This window comes from Netta rufina (assembly GCF_964035555.1).
Source record: "Netta rufina genome assembly, chromosome: 3".
Lineage (NCBI taxonomy): Eukaryota > Metazoa > Chordata > Aves > Anseriformes > Anatidae > Netta > Netta rufina.
In genome coordinates, this window is record NC_140125.1 from 82,515,786 (window position 1) to 82,535,279 (window position 19,494).

At 37.6% G+C, this 19,494-nt stretch overlaps 1 protein-coding gene across 2 annotated transcripts in view; it reads left to right on the plus strand.

Moving 5' to 3' along the window:
- Positions 1 to 18,811, plus strand: part of LAMA2 (laminin subunit alpha 2) — a 388,723-nt gene extending 369,912 nt beyond the window's left edge. For both annotated transcript variants that reach the window (XM_084284185.1, XM_084284186.1), the window contains 9 exons: positions 1,215 to 1,391; positions 2,192 to 2,408; positions 7,519 to 7,631; positions 9,227 to 9,416; positions 11,889 to 12,044; positions 15,045 to 15,198; positions 15,567 to 15,697; positions 16,246 to 16,468; positions 18,548 to 18,811. In XM_084284185.1, the coding sequence (XP_084140311.1) occupies positions 1,215 to 1,391; positions 2,192 to 2,408; positions 7,519 to 7,631; positions 9,227 to 9,416; positions 11,889 to 12,044; positions 15,045 to 15,198; positions 15,567 to 15,697; positions 16,246 to 16,468; positions 18,548 to 18,705 (1,519 nt within the window). In that variant the 3' untranslated portion in view covers positions 18,706 to 18,811. The remainder of the gene's footprint in view (positions 1 to 1,214; positions 1,392 to 2,191; positions 2,409 to 7,518; positions 7,632 to 9,226; positions 9,417 to 11,888; positions 12,045 to 15,044; positions 15,199 to 15,566; positions 15,698 to 16,245; positions 16,469 to 18,547) is intronic.
- Positions 18,812 to 19,494: the final 683 nt, after the last annotated feature.

Consider the following 19,494-nt stretch of genomic DNA (forward strand, 5'->3'; position numbering starts at 1 on the left):
ACAAGATAAAGAAATTATGCCCAGTAGCATTCTACATTCACCTTCAAAAATACAAAGGTCTCATCCATCCTTTGCAACTCAGCTCACCTTGAGCTGGATTTGCTCAAAAGTTAAAGATTTTCTGTTTCATCCTTCAATTTCAAGTTATTTCAAAGGCAGCAGGGTTTTGTTTTGTTTTGTTTTTATCTCATTGCTATACCTCATTTTGTATGTTAGCCATCAAAATTATCTATTGTCCCTTGGTTCCACAGACCTTACGCTAACACTGCTTTCCTAGTATACACATTGTATGGCTTGGGAAAGTATTTTTTTCACTTTCTGTCCCTTTTACAAGGTTTCCTTGTAAATGTGCAAACCTGCAACATTTGCATCTCAGTAGCTTTGTTAGGAAAGAGCACTCAGCTTTGCTCTCACATTTGATTCTGACCTTTACTAGAGCAATATTTGCCATCACCATATTTATACCTTTCATGTTTGCTCTTTTACTGAGTTCTTGGATTGGCTTGATCAGCCAGTGTGGCTGTGCTTCTGTGGTAGGCCTTAACAGTGTCTTCTATGGGAGAACTTTGTATCTTTTAACCTTTTAACTTGTAACATATGTGTTACCCATGAGACTGAATTACAGTACATCCATCAGAGTGTAAGAACAATTCTTCTGCTCTGCCATCTCCACGAGGAAAAAACAAAACAAAACAAAAACACATCACTAGATCTTTTAAAAAGTGTACAGTATCTGCAGTTGATTCCTGCAGTCAGAGCAGTCCACAGCACTGTTTGCTTGTCCACCTGCAAGAAGATAACTGGTACAAACTAGGAAATATGGAGCCAAAAAAAATGCGACCCCATGCTGTTCCTGTCCTGCTGAGGACTGTATTTATAATGGAGTACAGCAGACTTGGCTCCCACCATGTCAGTGCTACACTACAAACCACTTCTTCCTGTTCAACCAAAGACTGATATTATTGCCTCTCCACAGCACAGTTTTGCTGAGATCTGTTACAGAACCACCAAGAAAGCTCAGCAGTAGCTGAAAACCTTCCAGGGGTTAACATTCATTTAATGTGAGCAGCTAATTACATAATATTACATAATTACATAACACTCAGTGTTATAGCTGGCACAGGAGTAAATGGGGCCTGCAAAATGGTGATTTTAATGCAAGCAATAGCTGGAGTAAAACATCTATTTTTTTTGCTTTTAAATGTTTTTCACAGGATGTTTACTGTTCAAGTAGATGAAGACAAAGGCCAGACGCAGAGACTGCCAACAGACCAGCCCATCTCTGTTAGGAAGCTCTTTGTGGGGGGCATTTCTTCTCAGTTTCAGATTGCACCTCTCAGAAACATACCAGCATTTGAGGGCTGCATATGGAATCTCGTCATCAATGCCGCGTAAGTCTCACAAGTGACAATAAATGTCTGATTAAAAAGGTCTGGTTAACTACCTTGGCTATCAAAAGAAACTTCATTTTTGCAATGAATCATAATAACAGCAAGCCCTAAAACATATTCTGTTTTCTTAATATGACCTTGCTTTCTTGTCTGCAACATGCACTCCATAGGACATGCAATTAATTAGGTGTTTTGCAGACAAGACAACATCTGTTTATTTAACCATTAAATAGACCAGAGAAATCATCAGAAACACTGTAGTAAGGCTTTCCTCAGTGATAGGTATTTATGGCATACTATTTTAAGTAACACTGATCTCCAAGATTAACCAAATTCTGAGAACCACTGTGGAAATTAATTTGCTTTGTGGGAAGTGTCTTCCACAGTAATTTGGAAGGAACATTTAAACAGAAATAAAAGGTACAATGAATAAAGTAAAATCACTATAGAAAATCTTCACATAAATCTTTCTTTCACATTTCTTTCAAGAACTTAAATTAGGATTTCATCACCCCACACTCCATCAATGTACAGCAGAGAGAGAAGGACAGCTCCACAATGTGATTTAGCCTACCTAGACAAGCAAAGCTTGCCAATGAGGGTGCACTGATTGTAGGAAGGAAAGCCAACTGCGACTATCACTTCTAATTTAAGTGTCTCACTTCAGTACCTAAAACAGATGGGATAAATCCTGGCTGTTGTGTCCTGTGAAGTGAAACTACATAGCTGTTTTGTAAAAAATGAGTGGTAAAGAAGCAGAAAAACTAATGACAAACCTTGATTTCTTTGTGTGTTCTCAGGCCCTTGGACTTTGCTCAACACGTGTCTTTTGAAAATGCAGATATTGGCCAATGTCCATCTCTAGAACCAGAGGCTAGGCCACCTGAGGATGAAGATAAACCAATCCACTCAACAGTCCTGATCCAACCTGAGCCAGATGGGGAGAAAGAAAAACCAGGAACGCTTCCTGATAAAGCCTCCCCACCCCCTCCAACACCATCTCTAGCTTCAGCACTTGTAAGTACAGATCACTTCACTCAGGGAAAGCTTGAAAGTTTCTCTTACAAGGCAAAAATTAAAAACTAGCCATCAAGAATAATGAAGTATTCTTTTTTTTCACAAAAGTAGCAACAATTCAGCATGATATTGTAAAGAGAACACTTTGTTGCAGGCCAGTAAAACCTGTGGATAATGGAAAACTGGTTGATTGCACTTGCTTGGATTATCACAACATTATTTTAAAGAATGATGTAGCAGTAGAATTCCCTTTGGCTTGCATGCTTATCCCTAAACCCTCATACTTAAGGGTGTAAGCCTACCAATACCTGGTCAGGGTTAGAAAGGAAATTTTCCTGTAGGAAATCCACATCATTACAATATTTCTTGTGCTGTTCTTTGAAGTACATGCTAACAGCTAAGTCAGTGACAGGATAAAGAAACAGGTAGACCAGAGGTGTTTGATATGACAATTCCTCTATTGCTATTTCATAAATTTTGTCAGGAAACTTAATAACGAGAACCCTAGTCAGTGCTGAACTGAGCTCAATGGTAATTGCCAGAAATCTGAAAATGCTAGACAGCAGCAAGCAGTCATATACAATGACATTTAAGAAGGAACTTCTGTCGCACATGTAGCAGTTTTACAAGTTGATGCAGCATGTTACTGCCCAGAAAAGATATAAGCTTGGATATCTAAATATTAAACTGGATAATATATCCACAGGAGTATACTCTTCGGAGAAAAATCCTCTGCATTTTGTTACATCTGTATACAAGCCATCACTTTATGGATACTTTCAGTATGAATGAGATTTCCAAATAGCATGAAAGGACGCACATTTCATGGTTAGGAGCTTATTTACAGAACCATAATTTACAGTACTATGAGACTGTTTTGACAAGCTGACAAATCCAACATTTAATTTCCATTTTTATTTATATCAGATACATCAGAGTCAGTGAATTGGACAGTTTCTTCCAGAGTGGCTTCCCAAGGTCTTTTAACCATTTGGGGATGAGCTTCCACACCGGATGAAAAGTCAGGATTAAGCAGGGATGTTATCTAGTCTGTCAGCTGGGGAGAAAAGAACATGAATTCACTTCATCAGCCATTCCTTGTTACCTGACTCGTTTTCAGAATTCATATCTGGTTTTCCTTGAAAATAGGCAGGATGTCTAGCAATGTTTTCCTATGAACATAATGGTACAAAAATTAGGACAAAAATCTCTAATCATTAAGATTAATTTATACTGGAGATTCATGGCCACCTTCACTGGCCAGATAGGTGTGGAAGAACGACTTTTCAGGCACTACTGAAGTCTCCAAAGCTCATACAACCATTTGTGTACCTGGAAATGGGAACTAAGGGTTCAAGATAGGCAAGCTCCATCTTAGTTATTATGTAGCTCTTAGCCCCAGAATTGTATGTGTTGGACATTCATGCTCTACGGTAGCATTTTTGATTAATTCCCACAAGGTGGAGTAGTTGTAACTTTCTGTTTGGAGTTAAAAGTAAGCAAATATGCAGCATAGTAAGACTACCATACCATAAAGAACCATGCAACAAGGTAAAAAGGGTTAGCTGCTCTTAATGATCACTGTTATGAAAGAGCACAGTCAAACTAGCAGATATTGCCCCTTGAACAAGCATTATTAAAAAAAAAAAAAAAAACTGTGATACTTGTGATCACAGAATCATAGAACAACTTGGGTTGGAAGAGTCCTTAACGATTATCTAGTTCCAACCCTGCTGCCCTGGGCATGGATACCACCCACTAGATCAGGTTGCCCAGGAGTATATCACTTATAACACTTACCTAGTATCTAGTTCAGGGAATTGCTCAGTAATTTACAACCAAACAGATGAACCAGGCAGTGTAAAAAGAAGCAAGGAAGAATAAGAAAGGCAAGGCAGAAAACGAGAAGAATATTGTCTATTTATTAATACCAGAAACTAGTTCCATTATAACTAGGTGAGTTTTATATAACTTATTGAGAGCTGTGATAACTTGAAACAGGTGTTCAAAATAAAAATCTAAATAAAATACCATTATTCCACTTTCTTGTTCAGAAAAATGAAACAGTTTTAGTATTCTAAAGACCTTTTTGTTTTGTTTTGTTTTGTTTTTTAAATAAGGCAAGCTTTTGGACCATTTTTATATTTATCTAAGTTCTCCAATGTATTTTGCTGAGGAATGTTGCAACAAAATAATTAACTGTTGTTTAATAATGAGATAATGACAGTTATGCAGAATCCCATTGAACCAAGATCGTATACAGAAAATATATAGCAAAAAGTCATTTCTATGTAAGAAGCCTAAATAAGGTATCTGTTTTATTTAAGTCCTTTTAGGAGCTCTTTTAGATCTCCACTATGCATCTCCATGGAGAGGGGGAGGGGGAGTTTAATTCCAAATGGAAAAAAAAATCCTCTAATAGAGGCAAGACAAGACCTAGAAGTACAACAGTTGGGAAATGCACTGGCTACCAGTCTGCTGCTGCTGCTTGCTATGAGTGCCAAAATGTTTCTCAACTGAGACCAGTGCTTGGGTAACTGCTGCTTCTGCCTCATGTTATTCACTGCTTCTCAGGACTCGCTTGCCACTGAAATGAAGAGCGCCAGCATTACATCTGCATTTGACCCCGTGACGGTATCTTCCAACATTTTTCCAAGCATTACTTCATTGCTTTACTAACACTATTTGAGGAGCTGTGGGTACCGTTTCAGTTGTGCTATCTTTTTTCCTCCTTCCTCTGTGATTGCTAATACAGCATTGTTTGTCGAGAATGTGTGACACAGTCCACCAGTGGGCTTTTCTGTTCTTCATTGCCATCGTGATTCACACTTAGCTTCTTGACTAACCAGTCAAGTCCCTGACACCTGAAATGACTGAAGTAAAGTGCAGCTGAAGAGCTCAGTCTTGAGGCTCTTGGGTAATATGGAAGATTATTAAACAGATGCATCTAAATGTAATACACCTTAAAGACCTTACACAAAAAAAAAAAAAAAAAAAAAAAAGCCAGGATATTTTAATATGGGTTGATAATCCATACTTACTTGGCAGTCTTATGAAGGCTGTTAAGCTGGCTGTCCTTAGCTGAAGTGAAATCAGAAATAGGCTTATGAATAAAACCTGGACTTTTTTAAGCATGCCCTATGGATGTTTTTTTATTAACATTGCTTCATCAAACCAAGGAATGCTGCCTTTTATTGATAAGTATTTATCCATAATTAATCAGTGTATGCTTGCTATGATTCCAACCATTGTGGATGTGTCTGGCATGTTCCCCCACATCTTGCATTTCCTTACAGTCCTCCAGCTGGGATGCAGAAAAACTGCAGTGTTTTCTGGGATGCAGCTGCAGTGTCAGAGCCAGACCTTTCTCTAATATAAGCCAATCTAGCAGGCAATTTAATGTCAGAATGTGTCCTCTAACTATGCAATATGCCACAGCAAAGTAGGTGCTAGTTCTTTTTCAGTTCTTTTCTGTCATTCCAGCACCAGTAGTTAGTCCAGATCTCAAAATTTTAGCAACTCTGACTGTTACAGAATATGTATAGTGTATATATAATATATGTAGCATAATATAGAGAGAGAATTATTACTAACATAGTTGTGCAGCTGCATGATAAACTTGTAAATATTAAATCAATTAGATAACTAAAAACCACCCAGCATTAAGAGAATAAGGTTTATTTTTCTATTTGATGATCACTGGAAGACTGTTATCACACATTCATAACTTTGTTTGGTCCCGTTGAATTTTCATTGTTTTTTCCTTCATTGCACATTGATGTGTACTTGTCATAATGCATGGTGTTCTGCTCTGTCAAGTTCCATACAGAGCATTATTGGGGAAAATTCAATTTAGAATTTCTCTTCATTGTTGTGAGGGTCTTTGTGACGTGTGAAAGCAAAAAATTTAAGGCTACTGAAAACCTGAGTGAGAGGGAGAAAGAAAATTCCTCTTTGTATTTAAAATCTTAGTGGCTGATGTGTCATTCATGACATTTTCAAAATGTTTCACAGAAAGAGCTCTTTGTCTGCAAAGCAACTCACCTTGTGCTTTGCAGGTCCCTGCTGAGTCAGGGCTCAAATAACAGATTGTCACCAACCCAAAATGATATCAGCTACAGTGCTTAAAAACAGAGCTTGCAGCTATGAAACTTTTGTTTTGTTTTGTTTTGTTTTGTTTTCCCTGTAGTATTGTTGTCCTAGTAGTGTTGTGTTAGATCCTCTGAGCAGTTTCTTCACAATACTCTCAGTGGGAGGCAAAAGCTAGACATGAGTAGGAGCTGGTAATTACCATAGTGTCTCTAGGCACCCACATACAAGAGCTTTTGGGCTAGAGATTAGAAGACCTGGTCAAATTAAAAAGGAAAAAAAAAAAAAAAAAAAAAAAAAAGGAAGATATTTTACCTGTCATTGTTGTATCACTCTAAGTTTAATAAAAGTAAAGCAGACAGGGAGGGGCTTCTTCATTTACGCCCTGGGTAAAGTGTCTGCATTAGACAGCTCAGGGAATTTAACAGTTGTTACCTCTATAGGTCAGTCAGCTTTTTTTATTGTTGGTGTGGGTCTTTTAACAGCAACAGAGAAAACAATAGCACATTAGACAACATAATTGTAAAAAAATATAAAGAAGCAAAATGAAGACTCACTGAGAGGTACAAGGTCTGAAACTATTTTTATCTCATTTTTAAGTTGACTAGTTTTCAAGTCAACAGCATAGCATCCCCTTCAAGTTTAAGTCTTGCTTCATTCGTGTAAGAGGGCATCCTACAGTGTAAAACTCAGTTATGCGAGCAAGGAGTACACTGAGCTGCCTAGAAATCACTTAAGAATCTTGTAAACGTCCACTGATGGCATGAAAGCAGCAATGTTCATATATTACTTGCATTTGTTTTTATAACCAGCTTAATGAGCTCTGCTTTTAAAGCAAGTTCCTGTCATACTGCTTTATAACTTCAGCTTGTGGGATGAGACATCAGCATGCCAGAAAACTGCAGGGCCAGTGTCTAGACTAGGAGAAATAGTCTGATTCCTGAACAGCTGGAGGACTTCCAGCAGGTGCACAGCTGAGAAACAAAATATGAAATTTGTATGAGCACTGTATATGTTGCAGGATTCCTGTGCTGCTGACACAGAACCAGCCATTTTGGAAGGTGGGAAGCAATTCGGTCTTTCAAGGAACAGCCACATTGCCGTCGCATTTGATGACACCAAAGTGAAAAACAGGTACATTGTTTATTTCAGTAATGAGCTTTCATGGAATAATACCAAAATAAAATTCAAAAGCTTCTCCCACAGTTATGGACATTATCTGAAAAAGCTCATGTCCTGTGGCTAATTCATTTCATTACACAAACATAAATAATGTTAAAGCGTGGAATCTAGGCAATGAAATGTCCATCCAAGTAACAAAAACAGTTTACCTCTTTTTTTTGGTAAGGGTTTGGGTTTGGGCACATGCAAAACCTAACAAACCTAGACTGACTTAAAGAAAAACAAACAGAAGAGTGTAATTAGGTCATCCAAAAGAGTTCATAGGTTGCTTTTTGCAAGGAAGTTTCTAGGTTCAGTAACTTGACAATTTATGGTAATAAGCCAACCTTCTTTTTTCCTCTCTTGCAGTAGTTAAGATTGGGCATGCACAGTAAACACATGAAATGACATTGCCCTCGCGAAGTATAATTATAAATACATATCCACACTGACATGTGAAGGAATTCCCAGAGTTCCTTCTAAGAATACAGATGTTTTCAATGCCTTACTAATTTACAGGTCCATCAGCTTCACGCTCAGTTGTTACCCACACAGATGCTGTACTGTGTATTTTCATTTATGCTAATTTTAGAAAACTGGGAAAACTATTAAAAGAAAAATATAATCCTATGGTCCTTGCATGTGCTATTTTCAAATAAGAATCCAGGTCTGTCTGCTTTCATGCAATGATTTTTCATGTTTATATGATCAACTGCTTTCCGATACCGACTTTGCAGCTCAGCTAGGGCTAGGGTAGCGATCTGCTGCCAGTACAACCTTTGCATTCAGATAATCTAAATCATTTCCCAGGGTCCATTTCCAAGGTTCTTTGATGTAAGAAGGAAAGATTCACAAAAGCAATAAATGCATCCTGCGTGGGGTGGGGCCTCACCCTCAGTGTCAGCTGTCCTACCTGTGTCAGTGCAGGTATGGGGCTGGTAGCTTCAGAAGGGGAGGCTGGTTGTAGGGGAGGTTTTCATCATTACCAATCAGTTGAAGAGGTCAGTGGTTTTCACAAGAGAGCAGACTTCCTCAGACACACCCCCATATTTTGCTGGGAGAAATCAAAATTAGCATCTAATATTCCAACTGTAAATGCTTCCCTCTGCATCTTTAAAAGTTTGGTAACCTGTCTTCAGGCAATGCAACTCACTAGAAACTAAACATTTGCTGACTGTCACTACAGCTGTCTCTTACTTGTGAGCATTGCATGTGTGGAAGATGGATGACACCTCTGGAATTTTACAAATGTTGTGATTTTCTAGCAACAACAGCTGCAGCTGAGAATTGTATCTCCAAATTCTGTGCCAAAGTTGCAGTAAATACTTCACTGTATTTCCACAATAACAGGACACTCACATGTCAGGGATCAGATGTGTGTGAAAAGCAATGCACGCACGACCAAATTATTTTTCTTAACTCTGATGGGCAAGTAAAATAGTTCACTAACTGTAAAGTTTTGTTCGAGGAATGCAAAAAGGTAAAGTGGGTAATTTTATCTACTGATAATTTGTCTACTCTGAATATTGTTTTTTTTGCATCCATTTTCTTGCTTGTTTGATTTTCAGACTCACAATTGAATTTGAAATCCGGACAATGGCTGACTCTGGCTTGCTGTTTTATATGGCCCGCATCAACCATGCTGATTTTGCTACTGTTCAGATAAAGAATGGACTGCCTTACTTCAGCTATGATCTGGGGAGTGGAGACACCAACACAATGATTTCCAGCAAAATAAATGATGGCCAGTGGCACAAGGTATAATAGTCTCTAATGCTAAATTACTCTCTGTAATGCTAAGAGAGAGCTTTGTTTTGCCTTAGGATATTTGCAAAAATATAGTTTGTACAAGCTAACCTTTCAAATAGACATTTTTGTAGTCTGCAAAATTTGTGCTTTGAGGTGCAATGTTAAGTACACAGCATATACATGTATTCTAACAAAGAAGTTATTGTTGAACTTTGAATTTTCTCCTTCGAGAAGCATGTATTTCTGGACATATTTAGAATATGTCCAAGTATGGTAAGGAATTGCAAAAAATGTTCCTTCTTGCCTAATAGGACTCTAGTGAGTATCATCTTGTACCGTTTCAATACATCTTTAAAGCCATTTGTTTATATGTTAATAATGTCACTGTTCAGCCATAATACTAAGAACAATGGAAAGAAATTAACATTTAAGTAATTTTTCCTGCATTATTAATTCAATTCATTAGGGATTAAATATGATGCTAATGGATGTTTTTGTCTTATGTGACTTCATGAGAGGAAACATTTTTCAGTATATGCAATGTCTGTGGCTTTTGGATGGTAAGGGAAGGACCAATATCACAACCATGAAGTTCAATATGTACTGGGCCAAGAACAACAAACACATTGTATATCCATTAGGTGAAATAAAAGCTTGAAGGCACCAATAATGAAAAACAAGTAACTGAGTATTCAAGATATATGCTATAAGAGACATTACATTTTGGATAGATATTTGGATAGTCACCATTCACATCTCTGTCACTAAACAAGAATAAATCTAATTGCATTTTCCTTTATGCTCTTAACACTCCCTCTCGTTAGTCATCCTTGGTCTCTCTCTGCTTCATTTCCAGCTGTTCCACAGGAATTTTATTTTCACTCCTTTATTATTATTATTATTATCCAGGAATATTCTGATGCTACCAATTGTTCTAAATGCAAAGTGGTTCATAATGGGAAAAAATAAAGCTGTAGTCATTATTTTATCTTTATTATTTTATTTTTACTTAATGTCTGGGAACAGTAAACTAGTGTGCCTTTACAACAGACCCCCTATAAATACAGAACAAAGATGTGTTTTACTCTTTTAGCTCTGTTTTCTCTATATTCTAACTAGAACATTTAGTTTTCAGTGTAAGGTTATGCTCTTTGAGCATGCAACTTGGCACTGTGTGAGAGATGGACCCTTGTAGATCCCATTTTTACAGGAAAGAATGGAGACAAAACCTAAATTCACAGCTCCTGAAGAGCAAAAGAAAATCCATTTTGGCATGGGTGGAAGGAAGGCAACCTCTTTAATAAAAGACCACACTTTTTGTTTCTGAGAAAGCAGGAGCTTTCCTTAAAATAACCCTTTTCATGAGAACCGTTTCTCCACTTGAAATGGTTTAGGTTGAAATGTTTTCTTCAGGCCTAGAGAAGCAATGGCACTGATAAAACCATCCTTCCAGGCTTCATTATTGTGCTACTTCATGCTGTTGCTTTCTCTTTAAGAGGACTTAAAGAGATAAGACTGTAAGACTGTCCATTCCCATTTTCTTTCTCACTCACCAAATCCTCCTTCTGCTCAGGGTGTAACTACACATCTCAGATTCACAGTTGTCTAGAAACACCAGGTTCAGTCCCTTGCCACCTGGGCAGCCCTTGTTAGTATTCACTTATTCCTCTTGCATGACAGATGTGCTGCTACATTGAAGTAGGAACAACCACATTAAAGAAAAGCCAAAGAAAAATAGTTTGTTTCTGCTCCCCCACTGAGCTAAGTTCTGTTCTGTTTAGCAAACTGCTGTGATAATGTGTGCTACATTTTACCTTTTATCCCTTTATTATACAGATACATTATTATACTGATTCGTAGAGACCTCAATCCAATCTTTGGACAGAAATTGGCCTACATTTGTTAGGATAGATTTTCATCAACTGTGCAGCAATTGCACTTCTTCCATGTGATTCACAGTCCATTTGTCTGAACAGAAGCCTTACAAACATAGCTGGTATTACATTTACCCTAGCCTGAACTATAATCTGAGGCACATCCAAACTAGTGGAATAGTAAACTCAATAATGTCTGCATATGTTCTGTAATAAAGCTTTGCAACAGGTGACACTAACATTCAGCATGTACTATTACTAGTACTTAACATTGCTATCTGATTTTAGGAAAAAGAATATTTCAGTGTAACTATGACAGTAATAATTTCTCTTTCAAAAGGAACCCCATGTCAATAGTTCTGATAAGTAATAGTCATGATGCCTTCTGACCCAAAACTAATTAAAAGGCAGACACATGTTTGCACAAAACTCTGCACAGGAACTCTGTTCTATGGACACTATCCATAACTGTTAGCCAAGTACTTCTGATCACCACTGCTTTCTCACTTATTGTTATAAATTTTAGACTGTAAGGCTTGTTACAATATGTAAAACACTCTTTCCAGGAAACCGTCTGTAATTGTATTACATTCGCATTTTCTTTTAGATAAAAGTCATTCGAACCAAGCAAGAAGGAAACCTCATAGTAGATGGCGTTTCAAACAGTACTGTGAGCCCCAAAAAAGCTGATATATTGGATGTTGTAGGGATGCTGTATGTTGGAGGATTACCCATTAACTACACAACTAGAAGAATTGGTCCGGTAAGCAAATTTAAATAAGTGATTATACACTCCTTAAGTATGTCTCGACTGGTACTGGTATCTTCCAAGTTTTGTTTTGCTTTTTCCCTAGACTGCTCTTGAGTATTAATAAATATTTGATAAAATGGATTTTTGATAAATGGTATCAAAAGTATACTGAAGGTATACTAACTTAGTTATAAGTATACTGTAAGTATACTATATAGTTATAAGGTATACTAACTCCTTCCAGTGGGAGGATCTGACTCAGAACCCAGTTAATGTAAAGAACTAGGAATAGCAAACAGCTATTGTTACGGAAAAGTAGAAATACCTATATACTTGCATTCACTTGGATCACTACACAGCCAGAGCATAAGTTCCTGAATATCACTTGCCTTTTCTCTTGGCTGTAATCCATCTTGCAGTGAGAGCTAATAAACAGAGAAAACATCTCTTAAGAGAAGCAATAGAAGCCAAAACTACCCCTAAGTACTCAGTAGTACTGCTGCTTACTGTAGTAATTGGGTTTGAGTTGTTATTGCTAACTTAGAAGAGAATGTATTTGGAGTAAGACCATGAAAAATCTGTTGTCCTCAAATGTGCATATTTATCACAGTTTCAGCCTAAACGCCCAGCTTTCATGCTGACATGAAAGGTATCTTGGCAAACAGAGGTTAATATCATTTTGGCCTGGAAACTCTAGGATTAAACAGGAATACTGTATCCCCTCACCCACACCATATGGATTTATCTAACCAGATCTGAGGCACTGAAAAACAAAAGCATACATAGCTACCCAAAAATATAATTCCTAATGCTATCAAATTATGTTATTTGAAATACAACTGCAATTTACATATACTAATCTGAGGAGAAAGGTAACGCTAAATTCTTACCTATTGCTCATGTCAGAAGTAATAGAGGGAACCCAAGCAGATAAATGGCTCAGTCTGGCAATAACAGTCGTGTCAGATTCTGACAGTCTTAAGTGCTTTAGGATTTAATGAAGCTGTGACTTCAAATGTCATTCACAGAAGGTAAAAATCAGTGCTTGCCTTTCAATCATTCCCAGTAAAATACATCTCATGATGTATTAATAGAATATTGTGTTGTAGGTTTCATGTAAAGACTGAAGCAAAGTTGAAAGCATGTATTATCTTAGTTCAGGCTTTCTGCTAAACAGATGTCAACCTCTTTAGACACTAGTCTAGTATGTAGTGGTAGGTGGGCTGGCTTCCTATCAGAAGACTGATACCTACTTGTTTGACATCAACAGATGTCACATTTTAAGCACGCAAAACTCTACTTTCGGCAAAAGAATTTATATAGCCTGTTAGCATGCTAAAGTATAACCAGGTTTGCTTTCCTATTGGGAAACTGAAATTTTGAAGTTAGAGAATGTTATCAAGTTGTCTACAAATCTTGCATTTCTATGATTGAATTTCACAGTGAAGATGGTAAGAATTGTTTTCTGGTGTGGGTTTTTTTTGGTAACATGATGTTGATTTGGAGACGATTTTAACTTAGAAAAAGGTCTCTGAAAAATCTGACAGAAAAGCAATACATAAAGATATATAAAGAATATACTCAGCTTGGAGCTGAATATATTCACTGATATTGCTAAAGTTTCCATGAAAACTTTGTACAGGTTTGTTTAGTAGTAATAAGATATATATACCACACTACATGCAGCTTTGATTTAGAAGGAAAGGGATGTTCTTTTAAGAGGTGGTTTTAGAAAGCCTTTCAAATTGCTAGTCAGGATATTATTAGAGAAAGTAGTGTGCAGAATCAAGACTTCCATCTGCAGGTGTTTCTTTGTTCTTTCTATGTTTATACATATTTTTTTCACAGTATTGTATAAACTGATTTTTATTTTGCTCTTTTGCGTTGCATTGCTTATGAATATGTCTTCTTTTTCTTCCTTAAAGTGCAGATTTATCATTTTCCTCTCTCCCATTGTTATCATGGATAAACTTTCCTGACACTAAGTTAGGCCTCTATATAAAGCTGAGAACCAAAAAGCAGCATCTGCATACCTTGGGAAGGAGAGCTCTAGGGTAGTTCATAGAGGGGAAGATGCCAATGGCTTCCAGAGGTCCCACTGGGATGGGACCTGGGCAGCCCCTCATTTCTGACCCCCAGGCAGGATCTCACTCATATCATCAGCTTCAGCATGCCCATGCCACCCACCCACAGGTACAAAAAAATGTTCTCTGTGCAGAAGCCAAGCTGGCGCTGCAGTTTGCTACCCAGCACTGGAACACCCATGCACCTGAGCACATCCCCTTCCTTAGGGATATGGTTTAGTGGGGACTGCTACTTAGGGATATGGTTTAGTGGGGACTGCTAGCGTTAGGTCAGAGGTTGGACTCGATGATCTTGAGGTCTCTTCCAACCTAGAAATTCTGTGGAATTCCTCCACCCAGCTCTCTGGCCACTGGTGTGGCCACTGTCAGAATGGTTGCTGGCCCTATAGAAGATTATATGAGAAAATATGTATAGCCAACAACTTATATGTTGGGGCGCAGTTCATTTCAGTAAGTGCCTAAATCCATTAGCTCAGTCTTACCATGTAGACCCACAGTAAAGTGATTAAAAGGAGAAAAAAAGCCCTCATAAAATTACCAGCAGCCCAGAGAACTATATCCAGTATCTTTGTCTACTTGCAAACCCCATAACCTAGTAATTAAAAAGGTAAAGTATGGGCCATTAAATTCCTGCATTGCTGATGTAATTTGCTATGTTTCATTATGCAGTGTATTATTTTATGTCCCCCATTAAGCCAAATAGAGATCACATCTCTGAAAAGTAATGTAATTCCTCCTTAGCGTGATTGAGATTAGATACCAATTATAATCAGATATTAAGGATTAGCCACATAAAATTAAAGTATTATTCAGCTCCATAAAACCAGCAAAGAAAAGGTACTTTTTAGTGACAAAATGTAGGCCTTTATTCTAATCATTTCAGTTTGCTTTGCAAAGTTATACATTTTGTTTGAAATATGGAATGCAGGTCACCTATAGCATTGACGGCTGCATCAGAAGTTTTAAAATGACAGAATCACCTGTTGACCTGGATAACCCAACTTCGAGCTTCAACGTTGGAAAGTGCTTTGTCACTGCCCAGAAAGGAACATACTTCGATGGAACAGGCTTTGCCAAAACAGGTAGCAAACAGCAATTTTGCTGATAGGCAAAGAACAAAGAAAGAGGAGATGTTTTCAAAAATGTCTACTATTGCTACCTAACTCCTGTTGACTGGAGGCAAAGTGAGACCAGAATATGAAAATCCCACTTACAGTTTTTAATTATCTTGCCTAGGGATGGAATATATGACTTTCTAGCAAGGTCTCACTCAAAGTGCAGCCACCATAACTGTTTCTTACATGATTTCATATGAAATGGAGTGCATTAATAATGCTAAGTTATACAAGGTAACTACCTTGCATTAATGGCAATGCATTGTGTGATTATTAGGAATAATGTAATTAAGTACCTTTCTTCATTTTATTACACTTTCCCTTTTCTCTCCAAGTTGGTGCATACAGAGTGGGAACAGATCTGCTAGTGGAATTTGAATTCCGCACAACACAGATGAATGGTGTGCTCCTAGGAGTAAGCAGCCAGAAAATGGATGGGCTTGGCATCGAATTAGTGGATGGAAAAGTAAGTAGAAAGCAGTTTTAACTCTTTGTAAATGTTCTTTTTTCAATATCACAACTTGCCACTTTCCATACATCCAGAGGTTCTTACACTTTTACAAACATATGCTAAAAGATTCTGTAACACTTGACTTTCCCAAAACTGCAACATCCATACTTGAATTTGAACAGGAAATGTTTTGAGGAAAGCCTTCATCATTAATAATACTAGTTTCCTATGTGTATCTTTTATTTCAGTCTGTTAAACCAGTCGGTATTCTATTATTATAAGGAGCTGTTTAGAGAGTACATAGAAAGGGGATTCAAAAACTAAGACAAACATGAAAAATAACAAACTCTACAACAGGTTTGCACATTTCCATTCTATTTATATGAGTGACGTGACACAGACCCTCCCTGAGACTATGCAGGAGGACAGCAATTGACACAATGTTATTAAATCAGAGCATTAGAGTGTGAAGTCTGAGTGTGTTGATTTTAAATACACAGACATAAAAAAAGAACTGTATAACTGTTTTGAGAAATATCTCACTTTGATGTCATGCTTTTCAGGTGATGTTCCATGTTGACAATGGTGCAGGCCGATTCTCTGCTATCTATGAGCCTGATGCACCAAACAGATTGTGTGATGGGCAGTGGCACAAGGTTGTTGCAAACAAGATCAAACACCGTTTAGAGCTGACTGTAGATGACACACAAGTGGATGGTAACAGTCCAAACAGAGCCTCGACCTCAGCAGACACTAACGACCCTGTCTTTGTTGGAGGATATCCTGGTAAGCATTTAAGGCATAAGTAATGCTTTACTTGTGCTCTAACAATGCTGCCTTGGTAATGTCGTAAATGCAATTAGGGCTAGTATGCTGAAGTTGGTGGATAAGAATACCTAAGTTTGTATCACTTGGCATGGATGCTTGTTTCTGCACCCAGCTGCATTTCAGAATTAGAAGTTCTGCAGCACTACAGGATTCTCACCAGTCCGCCCTGCCCAGTCTCAAATGGAGATGCTGTCACAGAGGAGCAGGCAAACTTTCTGCCTTCTGCTGCTCACAATGCACACAGCCTCCCTGATAAAACTTTCTCTTTTAATAACCAGAAGTAACAGTATTTGGCAACTTAAATTTACTGAGAGAAAACATACATACCCTTGAGGAGGCAAGGCACTGTGTGTACACGAGCATGTTAAATATGAGGAATTGAGGAATGTGGACAACAGCTTGCACAGAGTTGAGAGAACACCTTTTTCTGATGAATGTTTTCACTGTAGAGTCTAGTGACCCTATAGAAACTACAAAAAAAGAAACTAATCAAAATTAGTTTCAGTAATACTCAGTAGTCTGGAAGTCCTTGAGATATCTTGTTTCTAGCAGAGGTAATTGAACAGGATCCATAACTGGGCTGAGCTCTTCAGCTAGCTTCATCTTTCACTATGCTGACAAAGAATGCTAGTTGATCTGTTCAGAGGAAATCAACAGGCTTGTCTAATAGCAGTTTGCTTTCTGAAGACACAGATAAGGTTTTTGCAAACTGTCAATTCCGCTGTATTTACAATAAAGTTTCTCTCTAGTTGGCAATCAAAAGAATTAAGTAAATTTGCAATGTGTGTCTGTTCTAGAGCAAATATGGGAAGACTCCTCTTAAGTAAATTCCTACACGATTTTAGGAGATAGATAGTGCCAGAGATTGAGCAAGGAGGTCAATTACTGGTTATCCATAGAAACCATCACTCATCTTCTGCTACCACCCTTCCCTATACAAGAATGTTCAAGGTTGCTTGAACTAGTGGAAACACATCTGATGTGAAACACTGCAAAGCTGTGGCCAGCCAGTCCATACCAGCATAAAGTATTTCTGCAGCCTTTAGTTGTATCAATCACACATATTTGTACTGGAGCATATCCCTGTAACCACTTTTTCACTTGGAAGAAAAGAGAGCGACAAGTTCAGCCATGAATTATGAATTTCAAAAAATTGAGATAAAGATTTTCAGTGTTCCAGTCAAACCAACCCTCACTTCTGTCACTGTCCATTCACAGTAGGATAGTTCCCTCCTTTGTTCACAACAGGTCTCCCTGCAGCCCTGATGATGTAGCAGAGCCATCTAGCCAGGGTGATAGTAAAGTCTTGTGGCTTTTTTTTTTTTCTCTATGTTGGTTGGAAACAGAAGTGACAAGAGTGCTGAGGTGCTAACAGGCTGACTTCCCACCCCTGCCATCAGAGTGATTCCAAAGAATGTTTATCAATATGATAACGAGAACTTTATATACATAATTTATACATACATATAAAAAGTATGCAAAAAGAAAGAAAGAAAAGGAAAGGAAGAGTGTTTGAAAACTTCTTTATATGACAGCTGAAGCACATGGTTGAGGAAATGACTTTCTCAAGATACTAGGGCTAATGAATATTGCATCACTTTTGGCCTTTTTTCCCCCCCTTTTCCTCTGTTATGTTGTGGATAAATACCTTAGAAGTTGGCAGGATGAGCATGTAACTATCATACACCACTTGTAGGTAACAAACTGTCATTTGGCCATTTTGTTTCACTTACCTTTTTTCCTGATTTATATCGTTTACAATGGCAGTTTAAACATCCTCAGATTCTGCCACTGTCATGCTAGGACAGGAAAAAGAAGGAAGACTGGATTGTTACTATTACATTAAGGATTTATCACATTCGTTCATAATATTTGTCAGTTTTTGAGAATATTAGATGATATAGAGCAAATAAAACATAATATATGTACGTATATATCTCACTGGGGATATTTATTCTTTGGCAGGACTGTTGTAGAACAACCTGAAGTAGCAACTCAAACTTATCTAATTCCTTTTGCCTTTTTTTCCTCCCTCAGATGGTGTGACCCAATTTGGGCTGACCACTAATATCCGTTTTAAAGGATGTATTCGATTTCTGAAGCTCACCAAGGGTACCGCTAAAGCTCAAGAGATTAACTTTAGCAAAGCTTTGGAGCTGAAGGGTGTTCAACCAGTATCATGTCCTGCAAACTAACTGTCATTCAGCTGATATGGGTCTGTTTGTATAAGCATCTCAGATTAAAAACAAAACAAAAATATATATATACACTGCATTCATAATAAAATGCCTTTATGCAATATTTGGGTAGTGTTTGTGGTATATTCAAATGGCTATTTTAAAGTACCTCCCAAACAGAATGCCAGAAGTAATCTTCTCCCTGTCTTTCATTAAGGATGTAAAGAAATATTTTTTTCCTACCTCTTTCATTGTAGCTTGGAATGGAAGTGTTTCAGCATAATTCTGCTGAGTGAGACCATGCAGGATGTTCCTTTGCTGTGGAACTTACATTCATTTTCCGTTCTTAATACAGTGCACTTGCATACATACATACCTCTGTCCTTCACTAAAAAACAAAACAAACAAACAAAAAAACTTACTTCCAAAAAGCTTGCTGTGGTCACTCCCAAGATTCATTAGAAATTTTCTGTGATCATAATATTTCCAATGAAAATTGCACTGAGAAAATGTTAAGTTTTATGTATTCTATGTGGCTGCAGTCATGCTATGGCCTTGGAATTAAGTGCAGGGAAGGAAAATGTTTCCGCTTGCTTGGTTTATATGGCCTTACTATAGAAAAACATTGCACCTAAAATTTCTGCTGTGTTATATGAACAGCACTGAGTTTTAACAGAGACTATGAAGTAGAAGGATCCTCGAGATTCCTAGCATGGTACATGTTGCTAATCTTTACTGTTATCTATTTAATCAAACCCTTAATATAAAAGCAGCTTCCAAAGTTAGACTCTAATGCTCCATGCCGTC